General features: G+C 43.0%; 1 protein-coding gene across 5 annotated transcripts in view; it reads left to right on the forward strand.

Moving 5' to 3' along the window:
* Nucleotides 1-13,136, forward strand: part of Oatp74D (Organic anion transporting polypeptide 74D) — a 76,121-nt gene that overhangs the window by 55,904 nt on the left and 7,081 nt on the right. For all 5 annotated transcript variants that reach the window (XM_066745148.1, XM_066745150.1, XM_066745152.1 and 2 more), the window contains 10 exons: nt 6,527-7,018; nt 7,305-7,687; nt 7,798-8,018; nt 8,104-8,244; nt 9,230-9,352; nt 11,565-11,729; nt 11,970-12,165; nt 12,237-12,387; nt 12,471-12,756; nt 12,890-13,018. In XM_066745148.1, coding sequence (XP_066601245.1) covers nt 6,704-7,018; nt 7,305-7,687; nt 7,798-8,018; nt 8,104-8,244; nt 9,230-9,352; nt 11,565-11,729; nt 11,970-12,165; nt 12,237-12,387; nt 12,471-12,756; nt 12,890-13,018 — 2,110 coding nt within the window. In that variant the 5' untranslated portion in view covers nt 6,527-6,703. The remainder of the gene's footprint in view (nt 1-6,526; nt 7,019-7,304; nt 7,688-7,797; nt 8,019-8,103; nt 8,245-9,229; nt 9,353-11,564; nt 11,730-11,969; nt 12,166-12,236; nt 12,388-12,470; nt 12,757-12,889; nt 13,019-13,136) is intronic.

Raw genomic sequence — 13,136 nt, forward strand, 5'->3', positions numbered from 1 at the left:
TGATTGAAGGGTACACAGAAGTACACTCCAGCATCTACCGCATGGATCTTATTCCTGCAATTATTCTTGCGTTTCTTTCGATTATCCTGGAACGATCACTCCATCCCTAGATTCGCGCGATAACAAAGCTGCGATGCCAAAGTCGAGTTGTGGGAATCGTTGGAAAGTTTGTTTGTGAAAACATGGATAGAATCGTTAGCAGTGGTATATATATATATATATATATTAATATGCGAGGTCTAGCGTGAAATGAAGTATTTCCCTTTCGAGTGATGAGAGTGGGCAATTTTCTCAAAACACTTTCCATTTTATTGCTGGTGCTGCACGCTCGGTGCAATATCCATAGTTGTGCGCGACGTGGCAGGGGTAAATGTGTGTATTGTACCATGTGTGTGTATCGCATTGACGAAGGAACGATTCGCATGAAAATAAAAAGAGAGTCGGTGCGCGAGTGTGTTTGTGAAAGAGACATACTCGCACGATGTACAACAGAACTATATATACATATATATATATATATATATATACACATATATAAGTTAGACCAATTTCCACGAGGAAAATCATATGGCGTGTTTTCTATACTATTTCTACGGCCCTTCTATATTTTTAACGAAAGCATCGCGTGACCGATTCTGTCGTATACCTTCGATTTCACCGATTTTACATCAGTATATCGTCTCTCTTTTCCTACACTCGTTATTATTTTATAGAAATTATTACACTGATTTATTTACCTCCGCAAAAATAAATTTCCACGACAGTTTCACTGGCAAGTTTTCCTTGTATGAAAATATTCAAGGTTTTATGTACTCGTGAATACACGTCTAAAGGATATCGATTGTTAAAATTTGTATATACATACTGCAGTATATCGGAGTGCGTTTCACGTGGATGGAAAGCTTAGAACGATAGAAAAAAAAATTTCCTGCGTTATCCATATCCGGTAAAGAAAAATGCTCCGCTGCACCCTGGTCGAGTTGCGTGCTCGTGCACGCGAGCTCCGGAGGTCCACCTTGTCTGGCAATGTCAGTGGGAGGGCACGTGCGCCGCGAGAAACTTTGCCTGGCAATTTATAGAGTTTATAGGGCGAATACCTGCATAATTAACCTATCGATGCAATTATTCGAGCGGGATCAAACTCCGTTGGACTTTTCTCTTGAAATTTCCTCGCGTATTTTCCAAAAACACTCGATCCTACAAAAATGCACCCATTAGAATGCTCATCGGTCGCTTCGAAAGAATTTTATATCGAGAAAGCCAATGGTACACAGAGGGAATTGTTTCACAAAATTCGTTGTAACGCTCGCATAAATAATCGTGACTATTTACGGGAGCACATTGTAAGAGAGCGGTTGCCACACCAGTTCTCAGTGCAATCGGTTCGATGCGTGCGTTAATAAGTACGTAGAGAGATTTTGATACTTATACCTGCTCGCCTTTCTAATTAATGATTGCACACACTCGAAACACGTGTTGGTTAGATGGCTGCACTACCTTCACCCTAAACCGATTATTTTTTCCCACTTTAATCGCGACAATGGAAAAGTGATTTTCCATGAGTTTTTGTCAACGGAGAAAAATCGTGTATATTTGTATGCTAATAAGTGCGATTGTTGTTAGGCTCGGGCGTTTCTTAGCCGAGTACCTACAAACGGATCGACCTTGGCTCGTGCAATGCCAACACTGCCATTGCTCGTACTTTTTACCACCCTTTCACGGTCAATTGCCTTCTCATGTGGTTTTTTACAGTATGCGTTATAGCACTTTGTGATAATAATTATAATGATGTATATTGTGATTATTGTTCAAATTCTTCAGAAACCTTGTTAATAATTTTCATGGCTCTGCCATGATTTGGTCTTGAAAATTTTAGAAAACTTTCAATTCTGTTTATTCTTGTAGATATACGAATATAACTATAGTGCATGTGCTAGTCTAATAATTTTTTAATTCATTCAATCTGAATAATATTTTTTACCACTCATCAAGGTTTTAGAATAATTTTATGCTACGAAACAGAGAAAAAAGTTTATAACGAAGGTGATACATTTATATCAATCAAATATTAATTTTTCGCTATTTATGAAACGTCGTAATTTTCTAAACTCGATTGAGATCCGAATTCGACGATTATTTCTGCACAGACGTACACAAATTGTTGGAAAGAAGCGTAAGAAGACTTTAGGCTTTGCGTTTCATTTTTTTAGGCCAGATAAACCTTAATATCGTCCCCTCTGTATCACTGACCAACCTACGGACGAATTTAATCACAGGCCCAACCAGGAAGTATCCAAGTTCACATCCTGCTTTCTGATATTCGCATCGTATGATTTTTCAAGCCTCCTTGCCCTCAATAAAATATCTACGAGATTGAAACATTGTTGCTGTAACAATTTCAGAAAATTAAATGTCTTGATAAACAGTCAATTGTTTGTACAAATTAATAAAACATCGGTCAATTGACATAAAATTCATTTTATTAGAATAGAAAAATTAGTGAAATTTTCAAACCAGTTTTACTCTCAATCTAATCTGCATATCGATGATACATGGACTATCGAGAAGCAGTGCAATCAAAGAACGTCAAATTTCATAAATCACGTGTCTCAACAAAGTTCTGAAATTTTTTTTTTCACACTTTCTGGCAAACTTTTCAAAAAAACGATAGCAAAGTATATACAGTAAATACAGCAGATGAAATCGACTGCATTCGTCAATCGTACGATTCACTTTGTGTCAAAGGAAGCGAAAATTCAACAATGTTTGGTGTCTAATTCAATCGCGAACGAGCCAAAGATATTTTAACAAAATTACACCACTGGCATAAGGCAAAATCATTTACTTCTTCCACGAAGCGAATCCATCCAGCAGAACTTTGTTGCTTCACTCTGGTCGCCGCTCAACCGTTAGCATATAAATATTACCGCTACAAAGTTTAGCCGCATGAAATTGCAAAAATAGACCAGCCTGTGCAATCCCCTATGATAAAATATAAAAATTAACTTATAAACATTTTTCAAAGCATAACTCGTTTCTGTGAAAATTTATATCGAAACCAAATAATTGCACACGTCGTCGTTCGGAGCTGGACGGCGCGTTTTGGAGAAAAACTCGCGATAAACCGCGTACGAAAGGATTCGCGTAGTCATTGATCGGCGACACGAAGGAATAATGATCGCTGATTCAGCAGGTACAGCAAATGACGTAACGACTCGATGATCAACACGTTCCACTTTCTATCCTCTTCACTATCGTTGCAGTTTTGCATTTGCGTTAATTCTAGACACTACATATATATATATATATATATTTAGTGAAAGAGCTCTCGCACGTTCGCTCCAAACGCAACCCTGCAGTCACGATTGGTTTCTTTTATTCCCATTCGATCGCAGGTTTCATTTTCATAGACTTTCCGAGGAAACGGTACTTGTTGAATTATTAGGTGCAGCTTGTTTTGGAGCGGCCTATGTGAAGCAACGTGCGCTGCAGTACGCTGGCATTGAGGTGTAGCCAGAGAGCAGAATAGGCTAACTAAGCTGCAGCTAACCACGAGACGTCAGTAGGACAGTGAAAGGCGACCTAGACCAAGTCTCACCGCTACGCAAGAGTCGAGCTTACAACAACGTGGCACGTGTTTCATGTGCACCGCCACCGATATCTGCATGTGTGACTCTCCCTCACACACACACACACTCTCTCTCTTTCTCTTTGAAGAAGCGAATCGCACGCGTTCAAGATTCACTCACGCCCATATGCTCGATGCTAAACTTTTGTAGGAATCTGAACGGGCGTCCGATGGTCTTCGAGTTTTAAGACTCGATAGAAATTTGTGTATTTTGTGAATAATAGCAACATTGTTAAAAGTTTCATAAAAATAACCCTAATTTTCTGAAAATTTAATTTTTTGGTTGTTTTTTATTTTTCAACAATGTGGCTGTTTTGAATCGGTGTACGAATCGTTTCGAGTTGCTTTTCAAAATGGTGCGTATGGAGATACTCGTGATAACCATCGCATAACGGCTTTATATTCGAAAAGTATACGTACGACGTGGGCTCTTCGGGAACACAGTTACGAGATATTGGACTCCCCATTTAAACCTACGGCCAACATACCTCTACAATTTATTACCGGAAATTTCTTTCCTCGTTGCGTCAGCTTCCAGCTCAACTTTGTGTTGAGAAATTGTGGACGAATTACCGATTCCTATATTCCTCGGCATTTATTCGTAAAATATCAATGTCTAAAATTAATAAAGCACCTTTTTTACGAGAGAAACACGAATTATCATTTTTCATTGATAAATTATCATTCTTCTGTATCTCGCATATTTGATGAATTTAAAGCTAGAATATCATTGATAAAAAAATACATTTACTTTTCTTCCTTAATTCGCGAGATCCAAAACTGTACAAAATAAAACTTCGCTTTTATCCGAAATCACCGAAAAGTTGCTCGATAACGGAAAATTGCGCGGGAGTTTGTTCGCCAGTGCCGAGGTCGTAGCTGAAGAGAGTCAGCTGATTTTCATCTTTCGAACTTTCGATTTCGTTGCTGCCGTCGTGTCCAAGTACAACGTGCACGTTTTATTCCACTTGCACTCACTCACCTTAAATAATTTTTCTCAATTATTAATCGAATCTTGGACCAGGTACACAATTTTACAACCGACCAATTTAATTTTATTCTCCAGTTTCATAAAATATATCTCGTGACTTATTGCCAGTCTGAAAACAGGATTGGGTCAATGGCGCATTCAAGTGGCACTACAACGTATACGCACATTTGTATTCTTAGACATTTCTCGCAGAGGTCAGTTACCGTGCACCGTGGTTAAACCATTAACGAGCGCATAAAATCTCTTCAGCAACATCCATAGGTCGTTGAAGAATTTTTCTTATACATCGCGATCGTCCTGCCAGCGAAACGCAATGCCAAAAGCATTTGCTGCCATTTTCTCAGATTTCAAGATAGCGGAGTAACGACCCGAAACATATTCGCTTTCGATTAAATCCGCATATCTTCCGCTAATTAAACCTCGCATTAAGTTTCTATTAATTAAACTAACGAGAATTCCTCACTCGAGTATGTATATGTAGCTGGATTCTTTGTTCCATGCAACTATATATTGCACGTGTATAGGTGAAAGTGGTATGGCTCTGAATTTTGGTAGAATGAATTGAAAAATATTTGAAAATTTTGTTTGTTTAAAAAGTGAGCAGGAATATCGAACGATCGCTGGATCCTTAGGTTTCTATCGAACGTTTGGTGAAAATGGTGTTTAATTGATATACAGGGTGTCCCACGAACGATGGTCATACCATCGGATAGGGGACAAAAATCTAAGTAAAAAAGTTGTAAAAACTTTTTTGCTAGCATCCTTCGTTAAAAAGTTCTTTGCAATTAAAGATTATCGATTAAAGTAGTTCCTTTCTTAAAGAGGAAGATTGTTTTGGTCGCGTTATAAGGCCAGAAAGATTCTGTGAATTAGAATACTAAGAAAAACATAAAGCCAAACATCCACTTGAACCTATGAAGGTTAAAGGCCGATCGGCAGTTTCGAGTGCGAGGGCCATAAAAACAATCAAAACATAAACACACCATAGACTCAAGTGGATGTTTGGCTTTGTGTTTTTCTTAGTATTCTAATTCACAGAATCTTTCTGACCAAAAATAATACGCGACCAAAACAATCTTCCTCTTTAAGAAAGGAACTACTACAATCGATAATCTTTAATTGCAAATAACTTTTTAACCAAAACTGCTAGGAAAAAAGTTTTTATAACTTCTTTACTTAGATTTTTGTCCCCTATCCGATGGTATGGCCATCGTTCGTGGGACACCCTGTATATATAGTCGGTGTTAGGAAGGGAAATGAGGAAAGTCGGGCACGGATGAAAGTGAGAGGATACGTGCTACAGGCTGTCCCAGTTACGTCGTCTACGCGCCTTCGTCAATCTTTCCTCTTAGAGAAAGGATCTAGCTATGAAATCACTGCTAATAAATATTTAACGCGTCTTTACTATATATATATATATATATATATATATATATATATATCTTTATAATACCATTCGCAAACTACATCACCCCTGCATACGATCGGATCGATGCATCCGATGATTTCAACTGGGGAAAAAAGTGGAAAAAAGCAAAAGCTTGTCACAATTTCTGGCAAAATGGCCGATGACACGTTTTACGGTTATAAATACTGGCGTGACTCGATCGACTTTCCAATTTAAGACAGCTCACTTAGCCTCGCTTGTGTATATAATATATAGAATACAAGCAATCTATAACCAATCTACACAAGGAAAATGAAATTCAACGTAGAAACTTTTTCTCATCGTCTAAAAATATACCACGAAACGCGTCAAACTTCGTTACAATCTTCTTTCACTTTCCTCACGTGTCAGGCTCGATGACTATATCCGAGATAAGAATCGGTTATTAGAATAATTAGTATAAAAAAATAACGAAATTCGAAGAAAAGGGAATAATCGAATCGACATTGTCTCGTTACAGGTGGTCCATGCAAGTGCAAAGTATTCGTGGTACTTGAGCAGTGGAGAGGCAGCAGCTACAGGAAGAAGAAGAATCCGAGCTAGTGTACCTTGAAGAGGCACACCCGGAGGAAGACAAGGGGCGATCTTCGGCGAGTCGAAAGTGTTCAAGGACTCGGAGGATCAAGGGGCTGGAGAAATGGCGGGGGAGGATACGCAAATCCTTTCGAACGGCAACGTCGAGGTGCTGACGATAATCCCTACGAAAATGGCCAATGGGAACGGTCTGATCCGTAGTAAGCACAATAACAACGGCTCCATGCCGAATGGGAAGCTCAGCCAAATCAGCCCGACCAAAAATGGTAAGCTGATCGTGCCGGATGAGAAGTCGAGCAGCTTGCACACGGAATTCGACGACGCGAATGTCTCCTGTGGCTGGGGACCCTGGAGACCAAGATGGCTGCAGTACTTTGCTACCAAACAGGCCTTCCTGGGCATCTTCTGTCTCACCTGGGTTAGTCCTGCGGCTCCTTCGGGGCACCGGCGATAAAGACGTTGCGACTTATCGCTAAAAAGCGACCTGGGGCAACAATCTTACGGCGCATGAGAGAGGAACCGGGAGATTACGCTATCGCGTTACTCGTGATACTCGATTCTTCGTTCGTGCTTGAATTTCAACCTACCAAACGTATTACATTACGGGAAATGATTTTACATGCCGTAAGATTGCTGCAACCTTGTTGCGATTCCGCAGTTTAACAGTACGTTACTCAGGTTCTCTTCTTGGACCTTGCACGCAGGTTCTTCAGGGCATGTACTACACGTACTTCGTGTCGGTGATCACGACGATCGAGAAGCTCTTTCAGATCCAGTCAAAGACCACAGGGATCATCATGTCGGCCACGGAGATCGGTCAGATCGGGTCCTCGTTGCTCCTGACTTACTACGGGGGTCAAGGACATCGGCCTAAATGGATCGCATGGGGCATGATCCTGTTCGCGGTGAGCTCCTTCACTTGCTCGATGCCCCACTTCATCTTCGGCGAGCAGCTGATACGTCAGAACGAGATGCTCTTCAGCGTGGTGGGTCCCGGAGTCGACGTTTCCGGTAGGAACAGTACGGACCCTATACCTGCCAACATGTGCAAGCTTCAGAATCTCTTGGAGAACAGCACTCTCGATGGGTAATTCTCGATCTTTGGTTCCTAACGATGCAAGGACGAATTTTGGATTCTACCATGCCTACTTTATACATATATACAAACATCGTGACCTTGACTCGTTCCCGTTTCAGATGGAGCGCGGTGACATCGGCACCACAGACCGATTCTGCAGATTACTGCGAGGGGGAATTTCTCACGGAGCAAAGGTTGCAGAGCAAAATAAACACGGTGGTCCTAGCCATGTTTTTCGTGTCTCTTCTGGGTGTCGGAATGGGCCAAACCGCAGTGTACACGCTCGGTATACCTTACATCGACGATAACGTGACGAGCAGAGAGAGTCCCTTGTACTTTGGTAAATGATCACAAAGAACCATGATAAATCGCAATTATAGTTAATTCGACATTGTCCATAAACAAATAATTTTGTTTGGTTGCAGCAATCACGATTGGCGTGAGGATTCTCGGTCCGGCCTTGGGCTTCATCCTGGGCTCGGTGTGCACGATGCTTTACGCGGATTTATCGGTCGATCCCCAGATCACGCCCACAGATCCGAGATGGGTCGGGGCGTGGTGGCTCGGTAAGAAATCAGCCAAAGCACCTAACATTTTTCAGCCGGACTCTGCGAGATTCGGAGGGCGAGTTCGAACGCTTAGAAGCGCGAAATTCCGAGAAGACCTTGTCCCGTGATCCTGAAGACGGTGAGAGGACTCGATCATGCGAGATCCATTCGCGTTCGCCAGGAATACTTATAGTCAGCGCGATAACGGTCGTCTTCGAGTTCTTATCTCGGATGAACGAGGGAGAACCGCGACCACGAAGAGACGCATGAAAATAATTTCGAGAGAAATATCTTCATAAAGAGAGGGAAAGAGAGAGAGAGAGAGAGATCCGGAAGCCAAGAAGAGGAACACCCGCAGTGGCGAACAGGAAGACGCGGATCCTCAAAGAATCAGTCGGCGCCGCATATTTTTCCTACGCCGTCTTAACTCGTCAGGATTTACTAAAAATCCTACGACCTTTTGAATTCCACGAATTTTTAAGCATCCACCGGACCCGCGCGAGTCCCATTTGCGTTTGTCACGGTCGCGTATTATTAGGGTTCTAACTGGTTTCTCGCGCTCGTTGTCGCCGTGAAAGACGCGCGGCGACATAAAAATAATTTCAAGGCGTGACGAGAGGGGGGGGGGGAGGGGGGGGGAGTCTCCAAAAGCGAGAAACGAAAATACTCCCTTGCGAATCTCGGCAAGGATGCGCGCGAGTGTTTTTCCCCCGAGCAACGCGTATCGCGGCATACGACCGTGGCCGAGAGCGTTAATAATAGCTCCGAGCGCTTCTCGCTTTATCGCGATACGGCAAGACGCAAACTTTTTCCCGTAAACATCTTTCTTTGGCCCCGCGATCATTTTCACTTGCTGCTTCTCCCCCCTCTCCCCTTTTTATCTTCGCGCCTTTCGCGGTAAATGGCGGAATAATTGAATTAAATTTGTGCCAGTCGCTAGCCGTTTTAATTCACTCACCGAGGAAAGAAAAATTAATTACCACTTTTATCCAAATGTGTTAAGGTCTGGTGCTCATATCCGCCATGCTGGTATTGGTTAGCATAGGAATGTTTGCATTCCCAACGCGGTTACCTACGAGCAGAACGCCGCCAAAGCGCGCGGACGCCAAAAAACCTAGTCTAAGAGGTGAGTTCTCATATGCTTCTTATCTATTCTTGAAAATCGATGAATGCTTCTATCCCTTTTGCCACGAATCGTGCGTTTATCTGATTCTTCGACCTCTCACTCGTGGCAGTACATACTTTGTACTTTTTTTATCGTGTAACTAGTTCGAGTACAAAGTAATACTAATAAAGTTAACACTGGTACAGTTTAAAATTTTTATCGTGTGATAAACAAATTTTCTACACTGAATTAACATTCTCCTTTAAAACGAACACTGATTTTGCATTGAAATACAATCTAAAAAGAATAAAACGTGATTCTAAACTTCTTCAAGGTCTACCTAACATTTTAACACTTCCAAAAATTAACTACCATATTTATTCTTTTTAAATTTATTTGTCTCTCGAAACTGATCGACCAGAAACTAAAAAACAAGACTCTATTATATTTTTATAAAATTCTCTGCAAATTCGACTCTGGTAATATTTAACGTCCCATTGAATAATACGCAGCGTTCGGTAATAACGAGCAGCAACTTTCTATCGCTCCGAGTGCTCGAGCGGCAAGAAAGCGTCGGGTTTTCTTCCCGAGCACAGAGACGCGCGTGTGTACCCTCGTGCACGCGTGTGCGTTAATAATAATGACTGACCGACTGGTGCGATAGGTGGGGCAAGTTCACGATCACGCGTCCTGCAGCATAGGAGCGCGCTGGACACGCGTTTCCCTCCGAGCGGACCAAGTACGCGCCACCTCACACGTGTTCCTCAACGCGCACTTTATCGGTGCACTCGCTGGAACTCGAAGCATCGGTTCCGATAAATTCTAAGCGAACCTCGACGGAAAAAAACTCCCCCCCCCCCCCCCCCCCTCCCCTCCTGTCTCTGTATACCCAGGAACCTCAAAGAGATTGAACAGTTTTCGCGATTTACAACGCGTGGTTCGCGAAGAAAGCGCGAGTTAAAAATAGCAAACGCGGATATAAAGTTTAGAGACTATTTTGCCGGAGAGCCTCGTGGATCTGGCAAGAGTGCGTGGGGAATACACACGCACGCACGCTTCGAGTGTGACACGCGCACACCGAAGCGTTTATAGGGTCGAGTGCGCTTCGGACGCAGTGACGCGGGGATCGTACCGGTGCGCGAATGCCAGAGGATGTCACTGGACGTGTATATAAATATAAAGAGGAATACCTTACGCTGGTATAAAACTCATAGCTGATTATAATCCCGCGTGCTCGCGAGTGATCGTGTTCTTTTATGCCTCTCGCTCGACTTTGCGCCCTTCGTGTGACCCCGGAGGATTTTTATGCATCGGTGCACAGAAGTGGACTTTGCTCGTCTCGTTCCTCAGCATCGTCGGAGGCACTCGGTGGCGAGTCTCTTCCAGATTCTTGTAATTTCAAGGTCACTCTGGCCAGTGTCCACAGGTCACCCTTTATGCCTCTTGGTCGACTTCGCGCCCTCTGCGTGATCCCGGAGGATCTTGATGCATCGGTGCACAGAAGTGGACTTTGCTCGTCTCGTTCCTCAGCATCGTCGCAGCGGCATTCAGTAACGAGTCTCTTCCAGATTCTCGTAATTTCAAGGTCACTTTGGCCAGTGTCCACAGGTCGCGCTTTATGACACGAGCCAAGATACTCCGGAGGTGTCGGACCGGGATAATATAGTTCTCAGCACACGATATACGACCGGGTGTAAATAGTATCGCGCTCGTACGTGTAAACGTTCGCGCGTTCGTTGGATCAAAGCGTGCAGCAGGCGTTTGTATGCAGCGCTGCACGGTGCAACGAGACTAACTCCGGAATAACACGCGACGTTGAATCGAATAGAAAAGTTTGTCCCGTATTTTCTTTGTGTGTGTGTGGGAGAATTGATGGATGAAGTGGATCGGGATGAAAAGCGTAAATGGGATGATCGGTATGTGATTGGTCGTTGATTAAAAACCAGCCACTTGCAGATTTTTCAAATTATTTAATTTTTTTCATTCCTGATCCACTTTTTATCCCACATCCTTGTATAAATATACACACGCACTATTTCTAGAAATTTATATAAATAATTTTGTGGAAACTTCCATCAAAAGCTCCACCAATAATTATTTATTTCAATCTGACAAAACTATGAAAAGTAAATTAACTTTTACTCTCAAAATCAATATAAACTCAGTGATAGATAACACAAATACCAGCAAAGAAAGAAAGGAACAATTTTTTAATTGACAAACTTGTTTCCAGACTTCCCTAAAGCGGTAAAGAAGCTGTTGAAGAACGATATCCTGATGTTTAGAACTGCCAGCAGCGTATTGCATATCCTGCCGATAGCCGGTCTCTATACCTTCCTACCAAAGTACCTCGAGAGCCAATTTCGCTTGCCAGCTCATCATGCGAACATGATCTCAGGTAATTTTCATCGTTAGACACGCAAGCGAGCGGTGGAAGCACTGGGAGCCTCGAGTCTGCTCGGCCGTGCCAGCGTGGCGCTCGAACGGGCTCTGCCCTTTTCACGAGCGAAAGGGACTCGAGTCTCTCGCATACGGACAATGATTATGCAGAAATTATTCATGCTCTCGCACTCTTCCCTTTTTCCCTCTTCCTCTCTGGCAGTCAATAGCTAATCATCGTCACTGATTTTTCTTTCAGGCGTCGGTGGTATCTTAGTGATGGGTCTGGGTATTATAATCAGCGGATTCTTGATCCTGAAACTGAAGCCTAACGCCAAATTTGTCGCGGGCTGGATCGCTTTCACGGCGATCGCTTACGCGATCGGTATGGGAGTGCTGATGTTCATTGGTTGTCCCATGGATGACTTTGCTGGTCTGGTTAAACACACGGATGGGTAAGAGGGGGTTGTGTATTTTTTTCGACCTTTTTCAAGGACACTGTTAATCGTGCATCGCTCATCCTTAGAATATCCAGCTTCAAGCCAACCTGCGAAGCCACGTGTGACTGCGATCGAAACAAATTCAACCCGATTTGCGGAGCTGATGGCAAAACGTACTTTTCCGCGTGTCACGCGGGTTGCTCAAATTACACCGTTGTCGATGGCAAGGTGTCCTCGGTGAGTATCGAGCATCCCACTCTCTCCCATATCGATATTTAGTTTTGTGTAACCATGAAGAGTCACGTGGTTTTTCCTTTCAGTTCTACAACTGCCAATGCATCGGTCAAAACGTCTCTTCAGCGGAGACCCTCGACACAACGAAGATGAGCCAACATATATCTATGCCCGAGGTTCCGAACACAGCGAAGATCGGTTACTGCGAGTTGGAGTGCAACTACTTTTGGGTTTACATGATCCTGTTTTCGGTGTTCGTTTTTATCCACTCGACTAGCGAGGTAGGCTCGATGCTGTTGATACTGCGGTGCGTCGAAACCACGGAAAAAGCTATGGCCTTGGGTCTCATACAGTTCGCCATAGGCCTGTTTGGTAAATAAAATTGCAACCATGTAAAGAATCGATGAATCTCGAAGGATCGATCTTCGAGATTATAACTATGATGGACAAAATATACTTGAAGAAGAATCCTTGGTGCGAGTTGAGGAATATTTGTCATTTGCAGGTAACGTTCCATGTCCTATCGTTTATGGCGCCGTGGTGGACTCTGCCTGTCTCGTATGGGAATACGCGTGCGGGGAGCGAGGCGCGTGTTGGCTTTACGACTCGAACGTCTTCAGGAAGTTCTACCACGGTAAGTGCATAGATTTGCATTCGTCAGCTTTGCCAAATAAGACGATCGTGTGAAAAGCGTTGATCTGGAGAACATCAACATTGGTATTATACACGAAGACTAATGCGTTTCTTGTGGG

The sequence above is a fragment of the Prorops nasuta genome, unplaced genomic scaffold, assembly GCF_024137725.1.
Source record: "Prorops nasuta isolate Cenicafe-Biocafe unplaced genomic scaffold, Cenicafe_Pnas_1.2 PNAS00059, whole genome shotgun sequence".
NCBI classification, from domain to species: Eukaryota; Metazoa; Arthropoda; class Insecta; order Hymenoptera; family Bethylidae; genus Prorops; species Prorops nasuta.